Source organism: Apium graveolens, chromosome 1 (assembly GCF_009905375.1).
Source record: "Apium graveolens cultivar Ventura chromosome 1, ASM990537v1, whole genome shotgun sequence".
NCBI lineage: Eukaryota > Viridiplantae > Streptophyta > Magnoliopsida > Apiales > Apiaceae > Apium > Apium graveolens.
Window position 1 is genome coordinate 130,427,718 of NC_133647.1, and position 18,219 is coordinate 130,445,936.

General features: G+C 35.1%; 1 protein-coding gene across 1 annotated transcript; it reads right to left on the minus strand.

Moving 5' to 3' along the window:
• Positions 1-13,631: 13,631 nt before the first annotated feature.
• On the minus strand, positions 13,632-17,109 carry LOC141706541 (uncharacterized). Its single transcript, XM_074509286.1, has 5 exons — positions 16,478-17,109; positions 16,035-16,425; positions 14,597-15,795; positions 14,396-14,501; positions 13,632-14,309 (listed from the first exon to the last, which is right to left on the minus strand). The coding sequence occupies exons 1-5, from the start codon at positions 17,107-17,109 to the stop codon at positions 13,632-13,634; spliced, it is 3,006 nt and encodes a 1,001-aa protein (XP_074365387.1).
• Between the last annotated feature and the right edge of the window lie 1,110 nt (positions 17,110-18,219).

Here is an 18,219-nt window from a genome sequence, read left to right on the forward strand (position 1 = left end):
TGCACTAGTATTTAACTTAAAATGGTACTTAGTGGCACTTAGCTCTTTATTATCGGTATTGTATGCTTATAAGTAATTTTGTATTGCGGTTGGACATATTTAGTAGGACATGTTTATTTGAATTTCCTTTAATTTAGTATTGGTGCTTAGTAGTTATTCTGGATTGTGATTTTTGTGATTGTGGATAATTGCCAATTTTTGGCAGATTATATGTAATGGGAAATGGTATTTTCAAATATTACATTACTATTTTTAAATAAGGTGTTGGCATAGCCCTTGAAATTATAACGAATAATATAAATGGTCTATATTTATGAGTAACCCAAACTTTAAAAAATGTAGCTAAAACAAATAATAATTGTTAATATAGACACGTAATGTTATAAAAAAGTGTTACTATATATAAATAGTGTTACCAATGGAAAGATATTTGTTTAGAAAACAACTTTTTGGTAACACCAATTTGATGTAACAAACCTATAATATTTTAACCATAGATATATGGTTACACCTTGGAAGATGTTACAATAAACCAGGAAACGTAGGCATAGACCACATTTGGTTCAATATTGCCAGTGTAACCTAAAAATCAAAAGTGTAACCATAGACCCTTAACACTTTGGTGACAAATTGGTTTTTAAAAAAGTGTGACCATAGCCTATTTTTTAGCTTATAGTCATACTTTTTGGCCTTAAACAGAACTTTTTTTACGGTTACAATAGGCCATATATGGTGTAGTGAACCCTTCATTCTCATAATATGGTTTTTGGCTTGATATTTGAAATACACCAATGTATGTATAAATCTTGTGAGAGTAAATTTAAGCCACGAAAACATTGAAACTTCAAGTCTTAGCATTAAATAGATCCTAATTATTTTCTATAATATTTGGAGCCATCTCTAGGGAAACAAGGACAATTATGATAGCACAAAAAAGCACCCTCAGTCAAACCTTAATCTCGAGGGACTGATCATTGAGGTAAGGAGATCCCAGTTATCACTACGCTATAAGTACACATAGGCAACCCCCACTATGCAGTTGCATATGGCCTAAATGGTGTTGCATAAGGTAATAGGCAACACCAGGCAGGGGTTGCCAATATGGGCGTTGGAGCTTTAAGGCAACGAATTATGCCACACTAGAAAGCGTTGCATTATGCGTCTTTTGCAATAGTAAAAGAATACAATGGAAACAACACTTAGTATTGCATAAAAATGAAGCCACCTCATCACAGTGTCCTATGTGGCAAGTGACATGTCATTTTGCCATGTCAGCAGGGGGTCCCACATTTGCCACATCAGCAGTGGGCGCCACTTTTGCCAAATCAGGAGTGGGTTCCACAATATTTAATGCAACACTGATTTTAATCATTTGCAACACCATTTTTATTCATATGTAATATCATGTTTAGTCTTATGCAACACCATATAGAGTCAAATGCAACACTGTAAAAATAAAAAAAATAACATAATTGATCTGCTTTTACATTATTCCTGCCAAACAAGGCATTTAATAGTCAATACAACAAGCATCTAACAAAATTTAAAACTTACTAAACCGGTTCTAAAGTCTTATCAACAAGGATAGATTAAATCGGATACATACTTTGGGTCCAACTATTAAAGTACCAAATTCTAACTTCAAAAGAACAAATGAGTAATTTTTTTCTTTTCTTTTCTAAAATAATGTCACCTACTCATTTCAACTCTAGCCTCTGCATATAAGTCATCTTTATTTACCCTCAATGCCGTTGTTCACTTCCCATGCTCAATGTTTCCACTTTTCGAGGTAGCTCCGCAGATTTCAAGGTACTGGCATGATATAAGATGTTGTCATATACTTGTAAACAGGCAGCAATCATCCAGGGATCTTCCACAAAATATCATTTTATATTCAAAGGCTCGTAGCAAGGGCATGAGCAATTCCTCTATACTGACCTGGAGAGTTTCCTGACTGCCGAATGAAGCACAGTAGATGAACTCCCTAATATAAACTAGTGTGTACCTGATTCTTCTGAACAGACCTTTGACCAGCCTAAATTTAATCATTAATATTGTGCAAACTATACCTAGACTATTATCCGACCTCGTACCAGGTCCATAGGATAGGTTGCTGACATAGCAATTATTCCAGAACAAGCTCCCACTCCAAGGCATAAAAGAGGAGTGAGTTCAACAGTGAGAAAAACTATAAGTAATAAATTTCCTGGCTCTGGAAACAATTATCCTTTATAGTTGACATTAGAATTGCTAGATAGATATACAGAAAAACTAAAGGCATCTATTACCAAATTATAAGACAACTCCCCTAAAATACTAAGATGTTAATAGAGGGGCTTAATTGGTCGTTTATCTTCAATAAATACATAGATACATCTAACAGATTCTATAAGTAAATAAAACTAAACATATGATTGTTATTATTTACACTACTTACCTAAGGATCTGGTACTTCGTCTGTGAAAAATATATAAATCTCATTTTATAAATTACCTTCCTGACCAAGTCCAAGCACAAATGATACTTAATGTCCCTCCTAAGACCTTTAGAGAGATTTCTAATCATATCATATTCATCAATGCCAGGCATGACAGCCCACCACTGTCGCTCATAGTTGTGCACTCTCTGCCTATACTCTTGGGGCAAATGCCTCTTCCACATCCACCACTCAACGTTCCTTATCTTTAACTGCATTGCTTGTTTCTTTGATGTTGTCGCATGCAAAAACACCTATATTCACAAAGTAGATAACATATTTATAAGCTTATTATAAGGGCAGATGAAAAGAAACACATATCAACTCACATGATGATTACCAATCAACATGGTGACTAGGAGTCCAGTCGTAAAAACAATGATGATAAACACAATTTATAACCATTATGTTGTGCTCTCCAGATTCCCAAATATATTGTTTCAATACTTTATAACGCATCATAGTTCATAAGCTTCAAAAGCACTATAAGAAAAAGAATCAAATTCATAAAAATAACACTAAAGAGAAATTACCTAAGAGTCATGAGACCCCAAAATATAGGATAAAGGATTTTCTGTAAAGACCTCAACCCCGGGGTCAGGAGCTAACGTCACTAATTACAATAATAACAATCATAATACAACTCGAATCATTAATAATATAACTACGTCCCCTTTACCAAGACCTTTTCCAGGTTTAAGTATGACTAAGGTTACCTTTGATACAAAACCAACTTACAACAACAATCTGAACAATGCTATCCTACTACAGCAACTCAACAGCCCATCCTTGGTTCAACACAACTACCTCAGAGGAGTTTGACACGGAGGGAACTGGAACTCTGCCCGACTATCACGGAAGAATCTCCAAGTCATCTGCAATACATATATAAAAACATTCTGCAAGGGTGAGCAATCAATTCTTAATAGGGGTTACTTATTCTTATTCGTCATTTTATTAAACTCCCGATAATCAGTACACAACCTCGTAATTCCATCCCTCTTCCCCAACAACATCACTGGTGCCCCCCAATGGACTATATTGGGTTATGTTAACTTTCCTCTTTCCAACAACTTTTATAATTATGGATCTAACTATTTCATTCTACTGTCCTCCAGAGACTCCAGGGCATTTAGTTATTACCCAAACTTCTCCCAGCTTAAGTATTTTCTCCTTCGTATCTTTTCACATGGTGGATCTACCTTATATCTTTAGCTTATTACTCCTTTTATCGTATGATCAGAAGAACTTCCTATATTTCTTCTGCACCTAGAAACTTACCTTACTATTGGATTTTTTAGGTAATCAGTCATTGCCTTGGTTCTTTATGGGGTCTTGAGCAGCTGATCTTATACTCCAATTAGAAGTCTTAGCCTTGGCTGTACTGGACGTCAAACCTTTTTGATGCACTACCTTCCATGCTAACTCGAGAAGCACTCCTACATTTCTTGGCAACATGCCCCACCTTGCCACAGTTGTAACAGGTGACTCCTTAGTTTTCCACCTTACATTCCGACGCGTAGTGTCCTTTCTGTCCACACCAGAAACATTCCATTTTAGCCTTCACACTTCACCATGCTTTTTACCATATTGCTTATACTACGATATAGGCAACTTAACCGACTTGGCTTGATTAGAGCTGGCTGAGGTATTACTAATCTTGCTTAAATAAATACTTTTCCCTCAAAATTCTTTATTCTTACTCCTTCCAAACTTTTTCTGAAACTTCTGGCTGGATTATTCTTGACCTGATGCTTCTTTCATATCATCTATCTTTTGCTTTTTTTTTAAAAAAAAACCACTCATTGCCACAGGTCAGCCAACCCGATCCTAAAATCATATCGAACCTGTCTAACTCGGAGGGTGTCAAATGAACTGCAACTATGTCCAACTTCTAAACGCTCGATCTCTTGGTCCTTTTGAAAGTTCTATCTCTAGTTGAGCTGGATGTTGGCCCTTGAGATGTAGTATCTTGAATAACGGTTCTACAACCGCTTGCAATATGCGCAATCTTTCCACAATTATGACACGTAACTCCTGGAATTTCTGGATTATATTCCGATGCATAATGACCCTGACGTCCACACTTGAAACAGTGCACATTCTTTTTATACGAGCCATTATATCTCCTGTCACAGGACTTGTAATCCACTGCTGACTTGACTGACTGGGCTGGAGTTGAAGCAACTGAAGTAACACAAAACCTAGCCTGTGAGAAACTCTATCTCCAGAATTTCTTACTCCTGCTTCGGCCAAACCGATTCTCAAATCTCTGACTGGATTCTGCTTGGTCTTCCTTATCCATAACACCTTCCGACTTCCTTTTCTTATCACTTTCTTCCTTAACAGTCAACTTCTGGTCACCTTCCATTACTAGGGCGACCTGAACCATAGAGGTGTATGTCTTAAGTTGCAATGCCACAACTCCTCTGCGAATTTCAGGCTTCAACCCTTGCTGGAACCTCCTTACTTTCTAAATCCCTGTGCTTAAATACTTAGGAACTAATATGGCCAATTCTGTAAATTTGGCCTCATACTCCAACACACTTCTTTCACCTTGTTTCAGTTCTATTAACTCAATTTTGCATTTGACTCTACACACAGTCTGGGAAATAATTTTCCAAAAATAACTCAGTAAACCTACCCCATGGAATATGGCCTTCTCCTTCTAACGCTCTGGTTGACTTCCACCAGTAATTCGCTTCATTCTTTAAGAAGTAATTTGCATAATCAGTCTTAAAATTATCACTTACCTGGACAAGATTGAAAGCTTTCTCCATCTCTTTTAACCACGCTCCATCAGCTACTGGATTAGGTTCACCTATAAACTCGGGAGGGTTAACATTCCTAAAGAATTTGAAACTATCACTTTGGTTCACTCATTGTTGTTGCAACTCCGATTGAAACTCCGATTGATTCAAATCTCTAATTTTGGTGAGTGTTTGAGTTTTGAGTGAGAGGTGAGTGAGAGGGTGAATGAGTGAGAGGGTGAGTGAGTGAGTTTGTGTTGAGGGTGAGTGAGTGAGTGAATCTGTGAATTTTGGTGAGTGTTTGATTTTGTGAATTTTAGGACAGGGCCGGGTGAATTTGTGTGCGTGTTTGACTGAGATGAGAGTATGAGTTAATTTGTGTGAGTTTGTGTTAAGTGAGAAATTAGAGTGTTTAATTTTTGGACGGTGTGGTAGTTGGGGGTAATAATTCCCCCCTTGTGTTTTTTAATTAATTAAAGCCTCCCGCTCAGTTGGATTTTATTTTTATTCAACCACCCAATGAATTCAGTTATTAGTTACACTATTTTTAAGACCAACGGTTACATTAGTTGTAGTATAACCGTAGATGCCTCATTTTCTCTATAGTTACACTAAATTAGACCAATGGTTACAATGAAAAAAGGTGTAACCATAAATAGCTAAAAATAATTTTAAGGCACCTATAGTCACACTTAAGTTGGTTACACTAAAAAAAACCGTTACAAGAGGCCACTTATGGTGTAGTGTTATTTATGAGCGATGGACACCATTAGAGTTGGAAACTGTGATAAAACTATTCTGAACAAACAAACTCTATCTGACAAACCTATACTAAACTATTCAATACTTATCTTCCATAAAAGTTTATCTCTTTAAAACTAACTAACGGATATCTTATCAGACTTATTTAAAATATTTTCAAACCATCTGTTTTAATAACCTTATCTTATTAATTATTTGAAAATCAATTTTTTTAGATTACTTGCTTATAAATAAAACTCTTGTTTTCAAATTTGGAGTTAATGGTTAAACGCTTTATACATATATATACGGAAAATCATTCTTGTTTTATACCTTGAATATCCAATCGAACTAGAACATATTTTGAGTAGTTATTCTGTAATTATTTGTTGTAGGTGTTTCCATATCTACTTGTGTCGCGTTGTAGCAAGGTTTTAATTTTAAAGGATTAGCCAAAGTAGCGAGTGGGCTAGTTGTAGTAATAGTGGTAGGTAGGTTTTTTCGGGCTATGCGTTTGTAATCAAAGAAGAGATTTTAAGTTCTTTTAATGAAAATTATTATAATATATTCTTTATACTAGTTGGCATGGGAACTTGGATGTAACACTATGACTACGGGCCCAACCAAGCGAAAATTCTTGGTGTTATGCATTGCTTTTATTTCCGTTTATTAATGCTTTATATTTCAGTAATTAATATTTTACAAACTCTTATAGTCTGTCTCATTGGTGAAACGGTTTGTCCCATTTAAAAAAGAGATTGTCCCATTTATCTTAAGAGTTAGATTATGGAATATATAGATTGTGCCTTTAAATTTGACTTTTGGGCGGAGGTTTTTAGCTTGATGAAAGTTTGTATATAATTGTTAGCTTAGTTTGCTACTTTCATACAGCTTAGCTTACATGTATTGTTTTCAAATGGTTAATGTTTCTGCCATCTTTGTAAGTATGACTTTATGTAGACCGTGATCGTATATCTTACTCTGAACTGAGTGATTAGTTTAGGAGTACTAAATGTCAAATTAAGAGAGATTATTACACCAAATATGCTACGGATGAGGAGAGGTTAAACTATAGGTCGAGGAATGTTTCTCCTCTACAAAATATATGGTCTTTAGTAACATCAACAAAAATTGTTAAAAATACTGAAAAATATAGCCATAAAGCATAAGGAAACACTTTGACCAAATTTGAGGGTGTTCGAAATTTGCATGTGGTCTTTGATGTTATACCAACACATTTTAGAAAAATATACCAACATCTATAATATGTTGCCTTAGGGTCATATAGCACCATTTTTTACTCCGTAGTAACAACAGTACAGGTGATGTCTTTAAATCTATAGCAACATCCTCTAGTCAATAGCAACACAATCTTGATGTTGTCATAATTCTTATTGCAACATCTTATCAGGCTAAGGCAACATCTTTAGTGGCAATTTTTGAGCAGTTTGTTATCTAATAAAAAATCATAATATTAATTAAATTAATATAAACATTATACAGGTCACATGCAATTCAATCAATTTAAAGAACTTTCAAGTTAAATCCTTGAATATTAAAAAACTTTTAAGTCATATCGACATAAACTTTCATGTCATATCAATTTCAACTTCTTCGACCTAAACTTTCTACTTAAAAAAATTACATGTTGAAATATATATGTGATGTCATGTCTAATATGATTTGTGTGTAGTTTTCAGCTCTTACTTAATAGGACAAATCAGTACTTAACTGGAAATCAGTACTTATACTGAAGTCAGGATTTAAGATATCAGAACTTAAGTTGTCAGATCTTAAGTTATCAGGAGATATTTATCAGGAGATAATATTAGGACTTAAGGAGACGTTCAGATAAGGAAGGCGGCTGATTGAAAGGAAAGAAGATCAAGACAAACGTAAGAAGAGATATGCATGGAGAAGAATTCTATGAGGAATAGAATACTTAGAAGAAAAGATAACTGATTGATATATATTAGGAAGCAGAATTGTATTCGATATCAATTAGAAGATTATCGTGTAAATGTGTAGTATATAAACACAAACATAGGGTTTACAATATATATGTTATTATAATCGAGATTATTATTAATTGTAACCCTAGAAGCTCTCGTGATAATTTGATCATCACTGAGAGAGAACAGTTCTTTGTAACAGAGTTTATTGTGTTAAATAAAATTTGTGTTTTGTTACTTGAATTCTTATATTCGATTTGATTGTAGTAAACACTGTATTCAACCCCCTTCTACAGTGTGTGTAACCTAACAAGTGGTATCAGAGCAATCTATTAACATACATACAGTAAAGATCCAAAAATAGTCATGTTTGAAGAAGCACAAACTCCAATCAAGCCCACCAAATCTGAAGAAACTCCAAAGACTCAAATCCATAATCGATATGAGACCATAAGGGTTCCCATACTGAAACCTTCTGAGTATCCCATATGGAAGGTGAGGATGTGTATGTGTCTGGAAGCTACAGATCTAGAATACCTTGACAGAATTAATGAAGGACCACATAAGACGACCAAGCTCTCTGTTATAGTTGCAGATCAACCAGCACACACTATTAAAAATATGGGATCAGACATCGGTTCTGAACCGATGTTAAAAAAAACTGAACCGATGTCTTCGCGTGTGATGTTAAATGTCATCAGGCTTTGACATCGGTTCACAGCCGATGTCTATTACAGTGCTATACATCGGTTTTAAGAATAATTCTGATGTCATTGCAACAAATTTCAGCTTATATTACAGTATTTCTAGGTGAATATGAGTATATTATGGGGTAATTATCCATTAAAACATGAAACCTACAAGCTCTAAAAGATATTTTTTTAAAAATCTTTCAAACAAACCGATGTGAAAATCTAGATCAGACATCGGTTATGTTGTCTAACCGATATGAAATGGTCCATCAGACATCAGGTACTTTTATCAACCGATGTAAAATAATGGGTTAGACATCGGTTTCGTTCATTTGGTGATGTTAAATCCTTTTGTTTAACATCAATGTTTTTTTCTAACCGATGTTTAATCTTTAATATTGTAAAATTTAAGACATCAGCTATTGAAAATTCGATGTTATTTGGCTTAAAATACATTGATTTTTTTACAGAACCGATGTCAAATGACTATTTGACATTGGTTTTTGTAGTTCTTTTTCTTTTAATATTGTTTCACCTGATGTCTTTTGTTCATTTTTACATCGGTTTTAAATTACCATTCTGATGTTAATATATGCACTGTAAATTGCATATGCCATCCTGGTACTATTAATAGCCCAGGGAACCAATTGCATTTTCAACCAGAAAAATACCAACAATATGCAATACATCCAACCAAATTTGTAAAAATATAGAGGTATACATTGATACCAAATTTACTAACATTCAATCCAACAAGAGCTCAATTCGGACATTACATTCCAAGTCTAAAATAAACATCCCAACTAAAAACAATAAAACCCAAATTCTCTAGTTATTACATCCAACATTCTAAACATGTTTGACTAGTTAATATGTACCACTTGTCAAATTTCGATAATTCCAAACATAAATCAGAATGATGGATGTAATTGTCACCAAATATCCCTTAATTAACCACCAACCACCAGCAAACACAATATCAATTCACATAGTTCAGAGAAAAGCTATATATATAGATACTTATCATTTTTACATCTTGTCTTGGATAAATTCAAGCACCTCCATCCGCACCTCATCCAGCTCCTGCCTTGTGTAGGACTTTTGAGTTTTGGCTGCCCACTATAAAACACACATAAAAATTAGCAACCAGAATATTATTAACCAGAATTTCCATATGTATAATTAAAAATAAACAGAACCAACTATTTATAATTTAACCAGAAGAGGACCTTTTCTATATTTAACCGTAATTTTCTTCGTTAATCCAAAACTATATACCAGATAGTTCCTTATCACTAATAAAAACAAGATCCATCTGGAAATCACTAATAATAAAAACTGATAATAAAAATGGCACTCATATTTATCTGTCCTGAAAAACTACACAAAAAAATTCTACATGCCATCTATCGGAAATGATTTGCATATATACCTTGGTAGTAAAAGATAGCTCCTTATCATCAATGATATCTTTCATGTATCGCATTATAACATAGCCACATTCAACCCCTCCTGGTTGTTTGGGAGATCCCTGTTACAATATAAAATCTGAATTAGCACCAGAAATTAATTAAAATTACAAAGTGATAAAAAAATACAAAAAACTTACAAGAAGATTCTTTATCTGAGGAGATTTATTTCCCCTTCCAGTTTGAGCATTGTAGGATTTCATCGCTCTACATTGCAGAACAACAATAATATACATGATTATTTTTCAAAAGGGAGAATATTTACTATATATATATATATTTATATATAGTAATTAACAGAAATATATTACTCTGTTAATGATTTTTCCAACTCATCAAAATGTGTTGGATGTGGCAGAGGGTTCAGAATATAATTGTCGCCATCCCAAATTACAACCAAAATCCAGTGGCAACTATGTTTATAAAAAATAAAAAAGAAAAACACAAGTCAGAAATTTTAAAAAAACTACCTAAATATATTAATTTGTAAAAGCATGTCTAAATTAAAAATACTTACTTATGATTATGTAGCATGAAGTACATGCGATAGGGACTACTCTCTTTCAACCGATTAACAAAATAAGAATGAAAAGATTTGTTCAACGTAAATGTAGCTCCTGGATCGAAAAATCCATATAAGACCACATCATCATTCTTCCTCTCAATCTTAATCAGTCTTTGCAAGAGCCTACCAGGGAGTGAATTACATTACTTATAATATCCGTATAAAACATGAATATTGAATATGTAACGATAAAAAATTAACTTACGCCATATAAGCAGATATTGCAGCTTAGCCAATCATATCGAACTCCAACAATGCTTTCACATTTTCATGCAATATATAAATTATTTTCTCAGTCCCAAACACGTCCGAATCACACGGAATTGGTATTGACTCCCCAGTGGCTTTCATGAAGACTGCAGCATGTTTGTATAACACCTTCATTTTTCTATAATCATCTTGAAGTTTCTGCAACTCATCTTTCCACTTAGACTGCCCCTGCAACACTTCCTTTTTCTTTTTCTACACAGAATTAAATAAAACAAGAATAATCGGTTATTATTGACATAACTACTATAGAATGCAACAATCAATTCAGAGTATATTGACATAATTTTTATATAACATACCGCCACAGTTGGGTAGATGATCAATTCACGAGGCCATGCTACGTGAGAGCCAACTGCTTCGCGTACAACCTCAATTATACCAGGTATGGGCACTGGAACCGACGCCTCTGGCTGGATGTGTCCGTCAACCGACACACGAACATGTCCGGGCTTTAGAGGCACTCCGTGTACTGAAACATTCATCTCTTCGTGATCATCAAAAACTGTTCCAAAAGCAACCTTGTTCTCTATGCAATCCAGTGCAAGCTCACATGACTGTGGACCCTATATTATAGTGAGGGATCAATTTAATTTTATTGCATAAATCCCAAGTCTGTAGGCATATATCTAGTAGATCTTAATAATATTTTACCTTCTTTCCGCTCGGAGGAGAGGGGCAAAACCAACAAAGTCTTCATCATTTACCAACAACTATTTGGCACTCAGCGGTTTAACAGCAACTCCAACATTCCGCTCATCAGCAGCTCCCTCTTTATTAGCAGGTACTTGATAACTTGATTTGTCAGAGAACATAGGAGAGTGACCATTCGAAGCATTAACCAAGGCCTTAAGTTCAGCCATCTCCTGCTGATTTCTTTCCAACTGATCCAACAACTCTGCCTTGGTAATTTTAGTCTTTTTCGCTTTCGGCAAATTGAAGAATGCTATTGGAGTGACAAAGCCGCCAACCCCTCGAACCCTTCCTGCGTGCTTAGGAGTCTGAAGTGCCGTAGTCAACACATCTTCTGTTCCATGTGGAACAAATTCACCCTTCTCCTTCATTTCAAGTAACTCAGCCTGTAAAATAAATATAAACAATTAGTGCATTATTTATGACGCAATTATCTTTGAAGGGAATGCAGTATTAAAAATATCACTTACAATTCTCGCATTTATTTCCGCTTGCTCTTCAGTAAGCTCATCAGGATTCTTTGGCATCCTAGCCTTCCACCAAAAAATTGCACGATCAGGTTTCTCTTTCCACTTTAAGTTCCCTTTCTTTATCTGTTAAAAAAGAGAAAATGTTTAAACTCCCTTAAAACTTAGAATTGCAAAGCCAAATAGATATGGTTCTTACTTCTTCTTCTCGCAAACCAAAATACCCCTTTCTTGACAAGCGGTGATGATATTTCCGTTTACCCACTCTATTGCTCTGTAACTTACGTTGTTCCTGTACCAAAATAAATTAGTAAAAATTAATAAATATTATTTAACCAAAATCTATTTAATCATTTAGCAAGTAAAATGGTAATCATGTATATTTTATTAGTAGAATATATTCATACCAGCCATTTGGGGCTCGTCCTCTCTGCAACAAATTTCTTCCAAGGTTCTTTACCAACAAACGCATACTTCTTCGGAGGCTTCATCAATTTCTTCTTTTTTCCAATAAATGGCATCACATATTTTGCAGTTAAATCAGCTTTAAACTGCCTCCATTTTTCACCTGCCGATTGTAGCACAAGCTTCTCACTTTCTGGGGCAATTTTGAATGTGTCCTAAAGAGCCACATAATATAAATTAGCCACATAATTTACAGTCACAATTTAAATAAAATGAAGAAGTCAACAAGGGATATAATTTACCTGGACATCATCCCATAATTTTGCTTTTAGATCACAATCCACTTTTGGCCAGTTTTCAGTGTCGATTGGAATCATTGTCCTTGCGAGCATTCCTATGTAAGACTGTAAAGTAGGCCTGGTATTTTCGATGGGAACTCCAAAATCATTGTATCTAACTTTAAATTTCTGTCCCCGAGCTTTCTTCACCACTACTTTATGAAGAGCTGAAACACCACGCGCACCTCCTAGCCTTTTTTTTGCAGATTCAGAAGTGGTCATCGTTTCTTCACAACTACTTTGAGTTTGATATTGTGGAGGGACTTGAACCAACTTTTCATTACAAGTCTCTGAAGTTTTGACATCAGGAACAATCTCATCATCAACCTTTTCAGAGTTATTCTTCCTGTCATTTTCTTCAAAAATTACTTTCTTGGCTTTTTGCTTCTTTGCCATTTTGCTCCCTTAGTCTGCATTAAATTGAATAATAAAGCCATCAGTTGAACAATATATTTTCAGTCCGTCATTAATTACAGTCAAGCATAAATAATAAATTGTAAAATCAGCAAGTACGAATACAACTATACAAGAACAATAATTTACCTAAACTGCAATCAGTAATTAATCACATCCGAAATAACTCTAAAGTATTTTATAGAAGTACAATTAAATAATGCAAAATAATTAAAGAAAAAATAATGCCATCAATCAGTAATTATGGATGAACTACTTATATGATTATAACAATGCAAAACAAAAGAAAAAAAAATTAACAATATATTTTACACATTATAACACAATTAAAGGCAAATATATATGGTTCATTCAGTCATTCAAATTCCCATTTAGATATATATTTTACATAAAGCTACATCATCAGCTAGTAACGACGTTAGGTGCAGGAGTTTTAGTAGCAGTATTTTTAATCCAAATTCCCTCAACATTAGGTCTAGCAGTATGAGCGACATCATCAGTAGTGACATCAGTTGCGAGGATTTCAGTGCAGAATGGGGGATGTTCCATGATCGTGTCTCCTAAGTCATCTTCATTATACAATTCTTGGTAGTCTCGAGTTGTGGAGGACAGAACAATAGACCAGGTAGCATCAACGGGATCTTCAAGGTAAAACACTTGCTTGACTTGGTCAACAGAAACATATTTATCTTTTTTGTGACCTTGTCGACTAAAATCCACAAGTGTGAACCCAAGATCATCAACCCTTATTCCTTTATCATTACTTGCCCATTTACACAGGAACAAGGGAGCTTTGAATGCATGGTAGTCTAATTCCCATATCTCTTGTATGATACCGTAAAATGTCAAATCACTTTCTATGGGGTTCAAGTCCTTGGCACTAGAAACCTGGACCGCTTTAGCAATGACAGACACCCCGCTGTTTTGAACAACGCGTATGTCATCTCGTTCCTTTGTAAAATATTGCACTCCATTCACTAGATAACCTTGATAAGTTAGTACTGAAAATGATGGCTTGGCAGCGAGCCATCTTATCGTATCTGAAACACCTTTGTTGTTCTCCCTTAGTTCATCATTCACCTACAGATATGATAAGAAATTTTAAATCCTAAATAGCTAATAGTCGTCATTACACTACAGATCAAAGAACCTAATACAACACTGACTTTGTTTTGAAACCAATCAGGAAAGAGCCGATTGTGCTCTCTCATGAGCCAATGTAAGCTTTTCCTTTTCCCTCGGTGAATTTCTTCAAGATATTCCTTATGCATTCTGAAAAATGTATATGGAATGATATATTAAAGACACATTACAAGACTAATTACTGGATAATGAGGAATTGAAAACAACAAACTGCATAAACTCACAGAATATATGGAAACACTTCAGCGTTGTTTAGAAGGACATGTAGATGTGCTTCATCTCGCTCCTTCTCTTCCACTGATTTTATTATCACAGCGGATAATGGACCTGATATCTTATTATCTTGGTCCTTTGGAAGACCGGCAGTGGAGTAATTCTGACTAAGAAACTCGGTGCAGAATTCTACGGACTCTTCTCCAAGGTAACTCTCTGCCATACAACCTTCGGGATAATAATGGTTTCGAACATAACTCTTTAGTACTTTATTAAACCGTTCAAATGCATACATCCACCTATAAAATACTGGTCCACATAAGCGTAGTTCCTGGACCAAGTGGACTACTATATGTACCATTACATCAAAAAATGACGCATGGAAAACCTTTTCTAGATCGCACAAGGTTAGTATAATATCTGACTGCAGCTTATCCAGTTTTGACACGTCTACTACTTTGTTGCACAAAGCATTAAAAAAGAAACACAATCTAATAATTGTGACCCTAACATGCTTCGGAAGAACGGAGCGTATTGCAACCGAGAGTAATTGTTGGAGAAGAATGTGGCAATCATGTGATTTCAGCCCGTAAATATTCAAATCAGGCATGGAAACACAATTTTTTATGTTCGATGCATGTCCGTATGGAAGTTTCATCGACATTAATGATGACAAGAAAGTCCTTTTTTCTGCCTTTGACAAAGTAAAGGGAGAAGGAGGCAAATAGGTTTTCTTTACTCCTACTTGGGGAGCCAAATCAGATCTAACGCCCATTTCCATCATATCACGACGGGCTGCCGCACTATCCTTTGTCTTATGGCGCATATTTAGTAATGTGCCAATCAGACTATCACATACATTCTTCTCGACATGCATGACATCAATACAGTGCCTAACATGGTGAAATTTCCAGTATTCTAACTCGAAAAATACTGACTTTTTCTTCCATGGACTTTCAACCTTCTTTGCCTTCTTCATTTTCTTCCCAAATTCAAATTTGATTTGTTCTTGCTCTGCTAACACTTCTTCTCCGGATAGGGTTCGACGCGGCTGCCCAAACTCTTGTTGTCCATTAAAAGCAGCCTTATGCCTTCTATAAGGATGATGTAGAGGCAAATATCGATGATGCCCTTGGTAGCACATTTTCCTACTATGAGTCAAAAATTTAGCTACGGTGTCATCTCCACAAACTGGACAACACTTATAACCCTTATTAACGCAGCCAGATAAATTTGCGTAAGCAGGGAAGTCATTTATCGTCCACATTAAAACTGCTTTTAAAGTGAAAAATGATTTGTTATACGCGTCATACATATTTGGTTCCCTTCCTTCCAAAGCTTTTTTAAATCATCAATCATCGGTTGTAAGTAGATGTCGATGTTATTACCAGGCTCATGCGGGCCAGGGACCAATATCGATAACATCATAAATTTTCTTTTCATACATACCCAGGGAGGAAGATTGTAAGTCACCAATATGACTGGCCAGCAACTATATCTATTAGATAGGCCATTATTGTGCGGGTTTACACCATCCGCCGATAAAGCCAAGCGAAGGTTTCTCGGTTCACTACCAAAGGATGGCCACCTATAATCTATATTTTTCCAAGATGGAGAGTCGGCTGGATGTCGCATTTTACCATCTTGTATCCGCTGTTGCGCATGCCAACACATTAGTTTAGCGGTGGAAGGAGATTTAAACATACGTTTAAATCTAGGAATTATTGGAAAATACCACATGACTTTGGCTGGAAGATTAATCCTCTCTTCACCTTTCTTTGTCAACTTCCACCGAGAAAGTCGACACTTAGGACACTTGGTTGCATCAGCATGTACACCCCTGTACAGTACACAGTCATTCGGACATGAATGGAACTTTATATACTCTAGACCTAAATTGAAGAGGGTTTTTTTTTGCTTCATATGCATTACTAGGTAACACATTATCTTTGGGAAGTAGAGACCCAACAGAAGAAAGGAGGTCAGTGAAGGCACTATCGGTAATACCAAACCTAGATTTCCAGTTATGCAACTTCAACATCGACTCTAACTTAGTACAGTCACTACCCTCATATAGAGGTTGCTCAGCATCGGCTACGAACCTCCTAAACTGATATGAATCATTATCATATTGACTCGAGTTATATGCCGCTTCACAAACATCAACAGTTTCTGAAGCAGCGACATGCTCCTGATCTTGCTCTGATGCTTCATCAAAGGCTTGCTCAGGAGGTGGGTCTGGAGCTTGCTCTTCAGGTGGACAACTAGCACTTGAAGATTTAGGACCCGTAGAAGCAGTCTCCCCGTGCCAAACCCAATGCACATAACCTAGACAAAAGCCATTGTCATAGATATGGCCCCTGATTGTTTTTATAGAGAATTTTTTAAAATTGGCGCATCGTCCACAAGGGCAAGGAATTTTGTTACGATCTTCAGAATTTTCTTCAGCATATATCAAGAAGTTTTTCACCCCCATTTCAAATGCTAAAGAATCCCTATCTTTCAAAATCCATGTCTTATCCATCAAATTTTCCTACCTGATAGCCACTATAAATATTAAAAATCCAACACATACCTATTTATAATTATTTAATAAAAGGCATATCAAATTTATGTTGGTTACTGTAGGGATTAATTATATAAACTTAGAAAGGAGTAAATACCTTGATATCCTAATAATTTATAGTACTAATTCATTACTCTAAGATCCTATACATATACCCAATTAATTACAAAACTAGACTAAATTTATAAACTAGACTAAATTAAACCAAGATAATTAAAACAAATTAAACCAAGATATTTGAAAATATCACATAATTAAAAACCAATAATTCCAACATTCACAGCCCAGACAATTGTTAAATTTCCTTCACATAAATAAAACTCAGTGAGAACTTGAGTATTGAAACAAATTCATCCCATAAATAAATAAATTAAAATTAACTGTTACTTGTATCTGTGAGAAGGATAATTATACAAAACAATTACTATAATACAACACAAGTAACGGATAGTTCATATCAGGAATGCAGAGACTTGTTCATATCAGAGAAATGACTATCATACAAAACAAGAAATGCAGAGACTTGTTCATATCTGAGACCTGTTCAAATGCAGCCCCAAAACCCCCCCCCCCAAAACACACTAATATGTATGAACAACCCCCGGAAAACACATAATTAAAAACAGAACAGAAACATTTACATTTACATCAATGTACCTAAAACATTGATTTACATCAGTGTACCTAAAATATTTAACATGACATAAAATTCCCAAAAACAGGACATAAAACCCCCAAAAAGAAACAAACATAAAACCCCCAAAAACATAAAACATTTACATGCACAAAGAAGAAAAACAGTAAAGAAGAAAAGAAGAAAAGAAGATAAACATAAAACATTTACATGCACAAAGAAGATATTAAACATAAAAATGAGGGAGATAAACAGTAAAGAAGTAAAGAAGAATATACCTCCGGATGCTTTCAATGTTCCGAAACCCCAATGTTCTAAACCCTCAGTGCTCCAACCTCCAAATGCTGTCTACCTCCAGATACTAGCTCCAACCTCCAGATACTAGCTCAATTTCAAGTTTAATTTGCTCTAATTTGAAGCTCCAAATCTTGAAT

Excerpts from the sequence above, each read along its gene's own strand:
- LOC141706541 (XM_074509286.1), bottom strand. The coding sequence starts at position 17,109 with ATGGATAAGACATGGATTTTGAAAGATAGGGATTCTTTAGCATTTGAA. Across the intron at positions 16,426-16,477 it reads AAAAACCCTCTTCAATTTAG|GGGTGTACATGCTGATGCAA; the intron begins GTCTAGAGTATA and ends TGTACTGTACAG. Across the intron at positions 14,310-14,395 it reads CTGATTGGTTTCAAAACAAA|GTGAATGATGAACTAAGGGA; the intron begins GTCAGTGTTGTA and ends TCATATCTGTAG.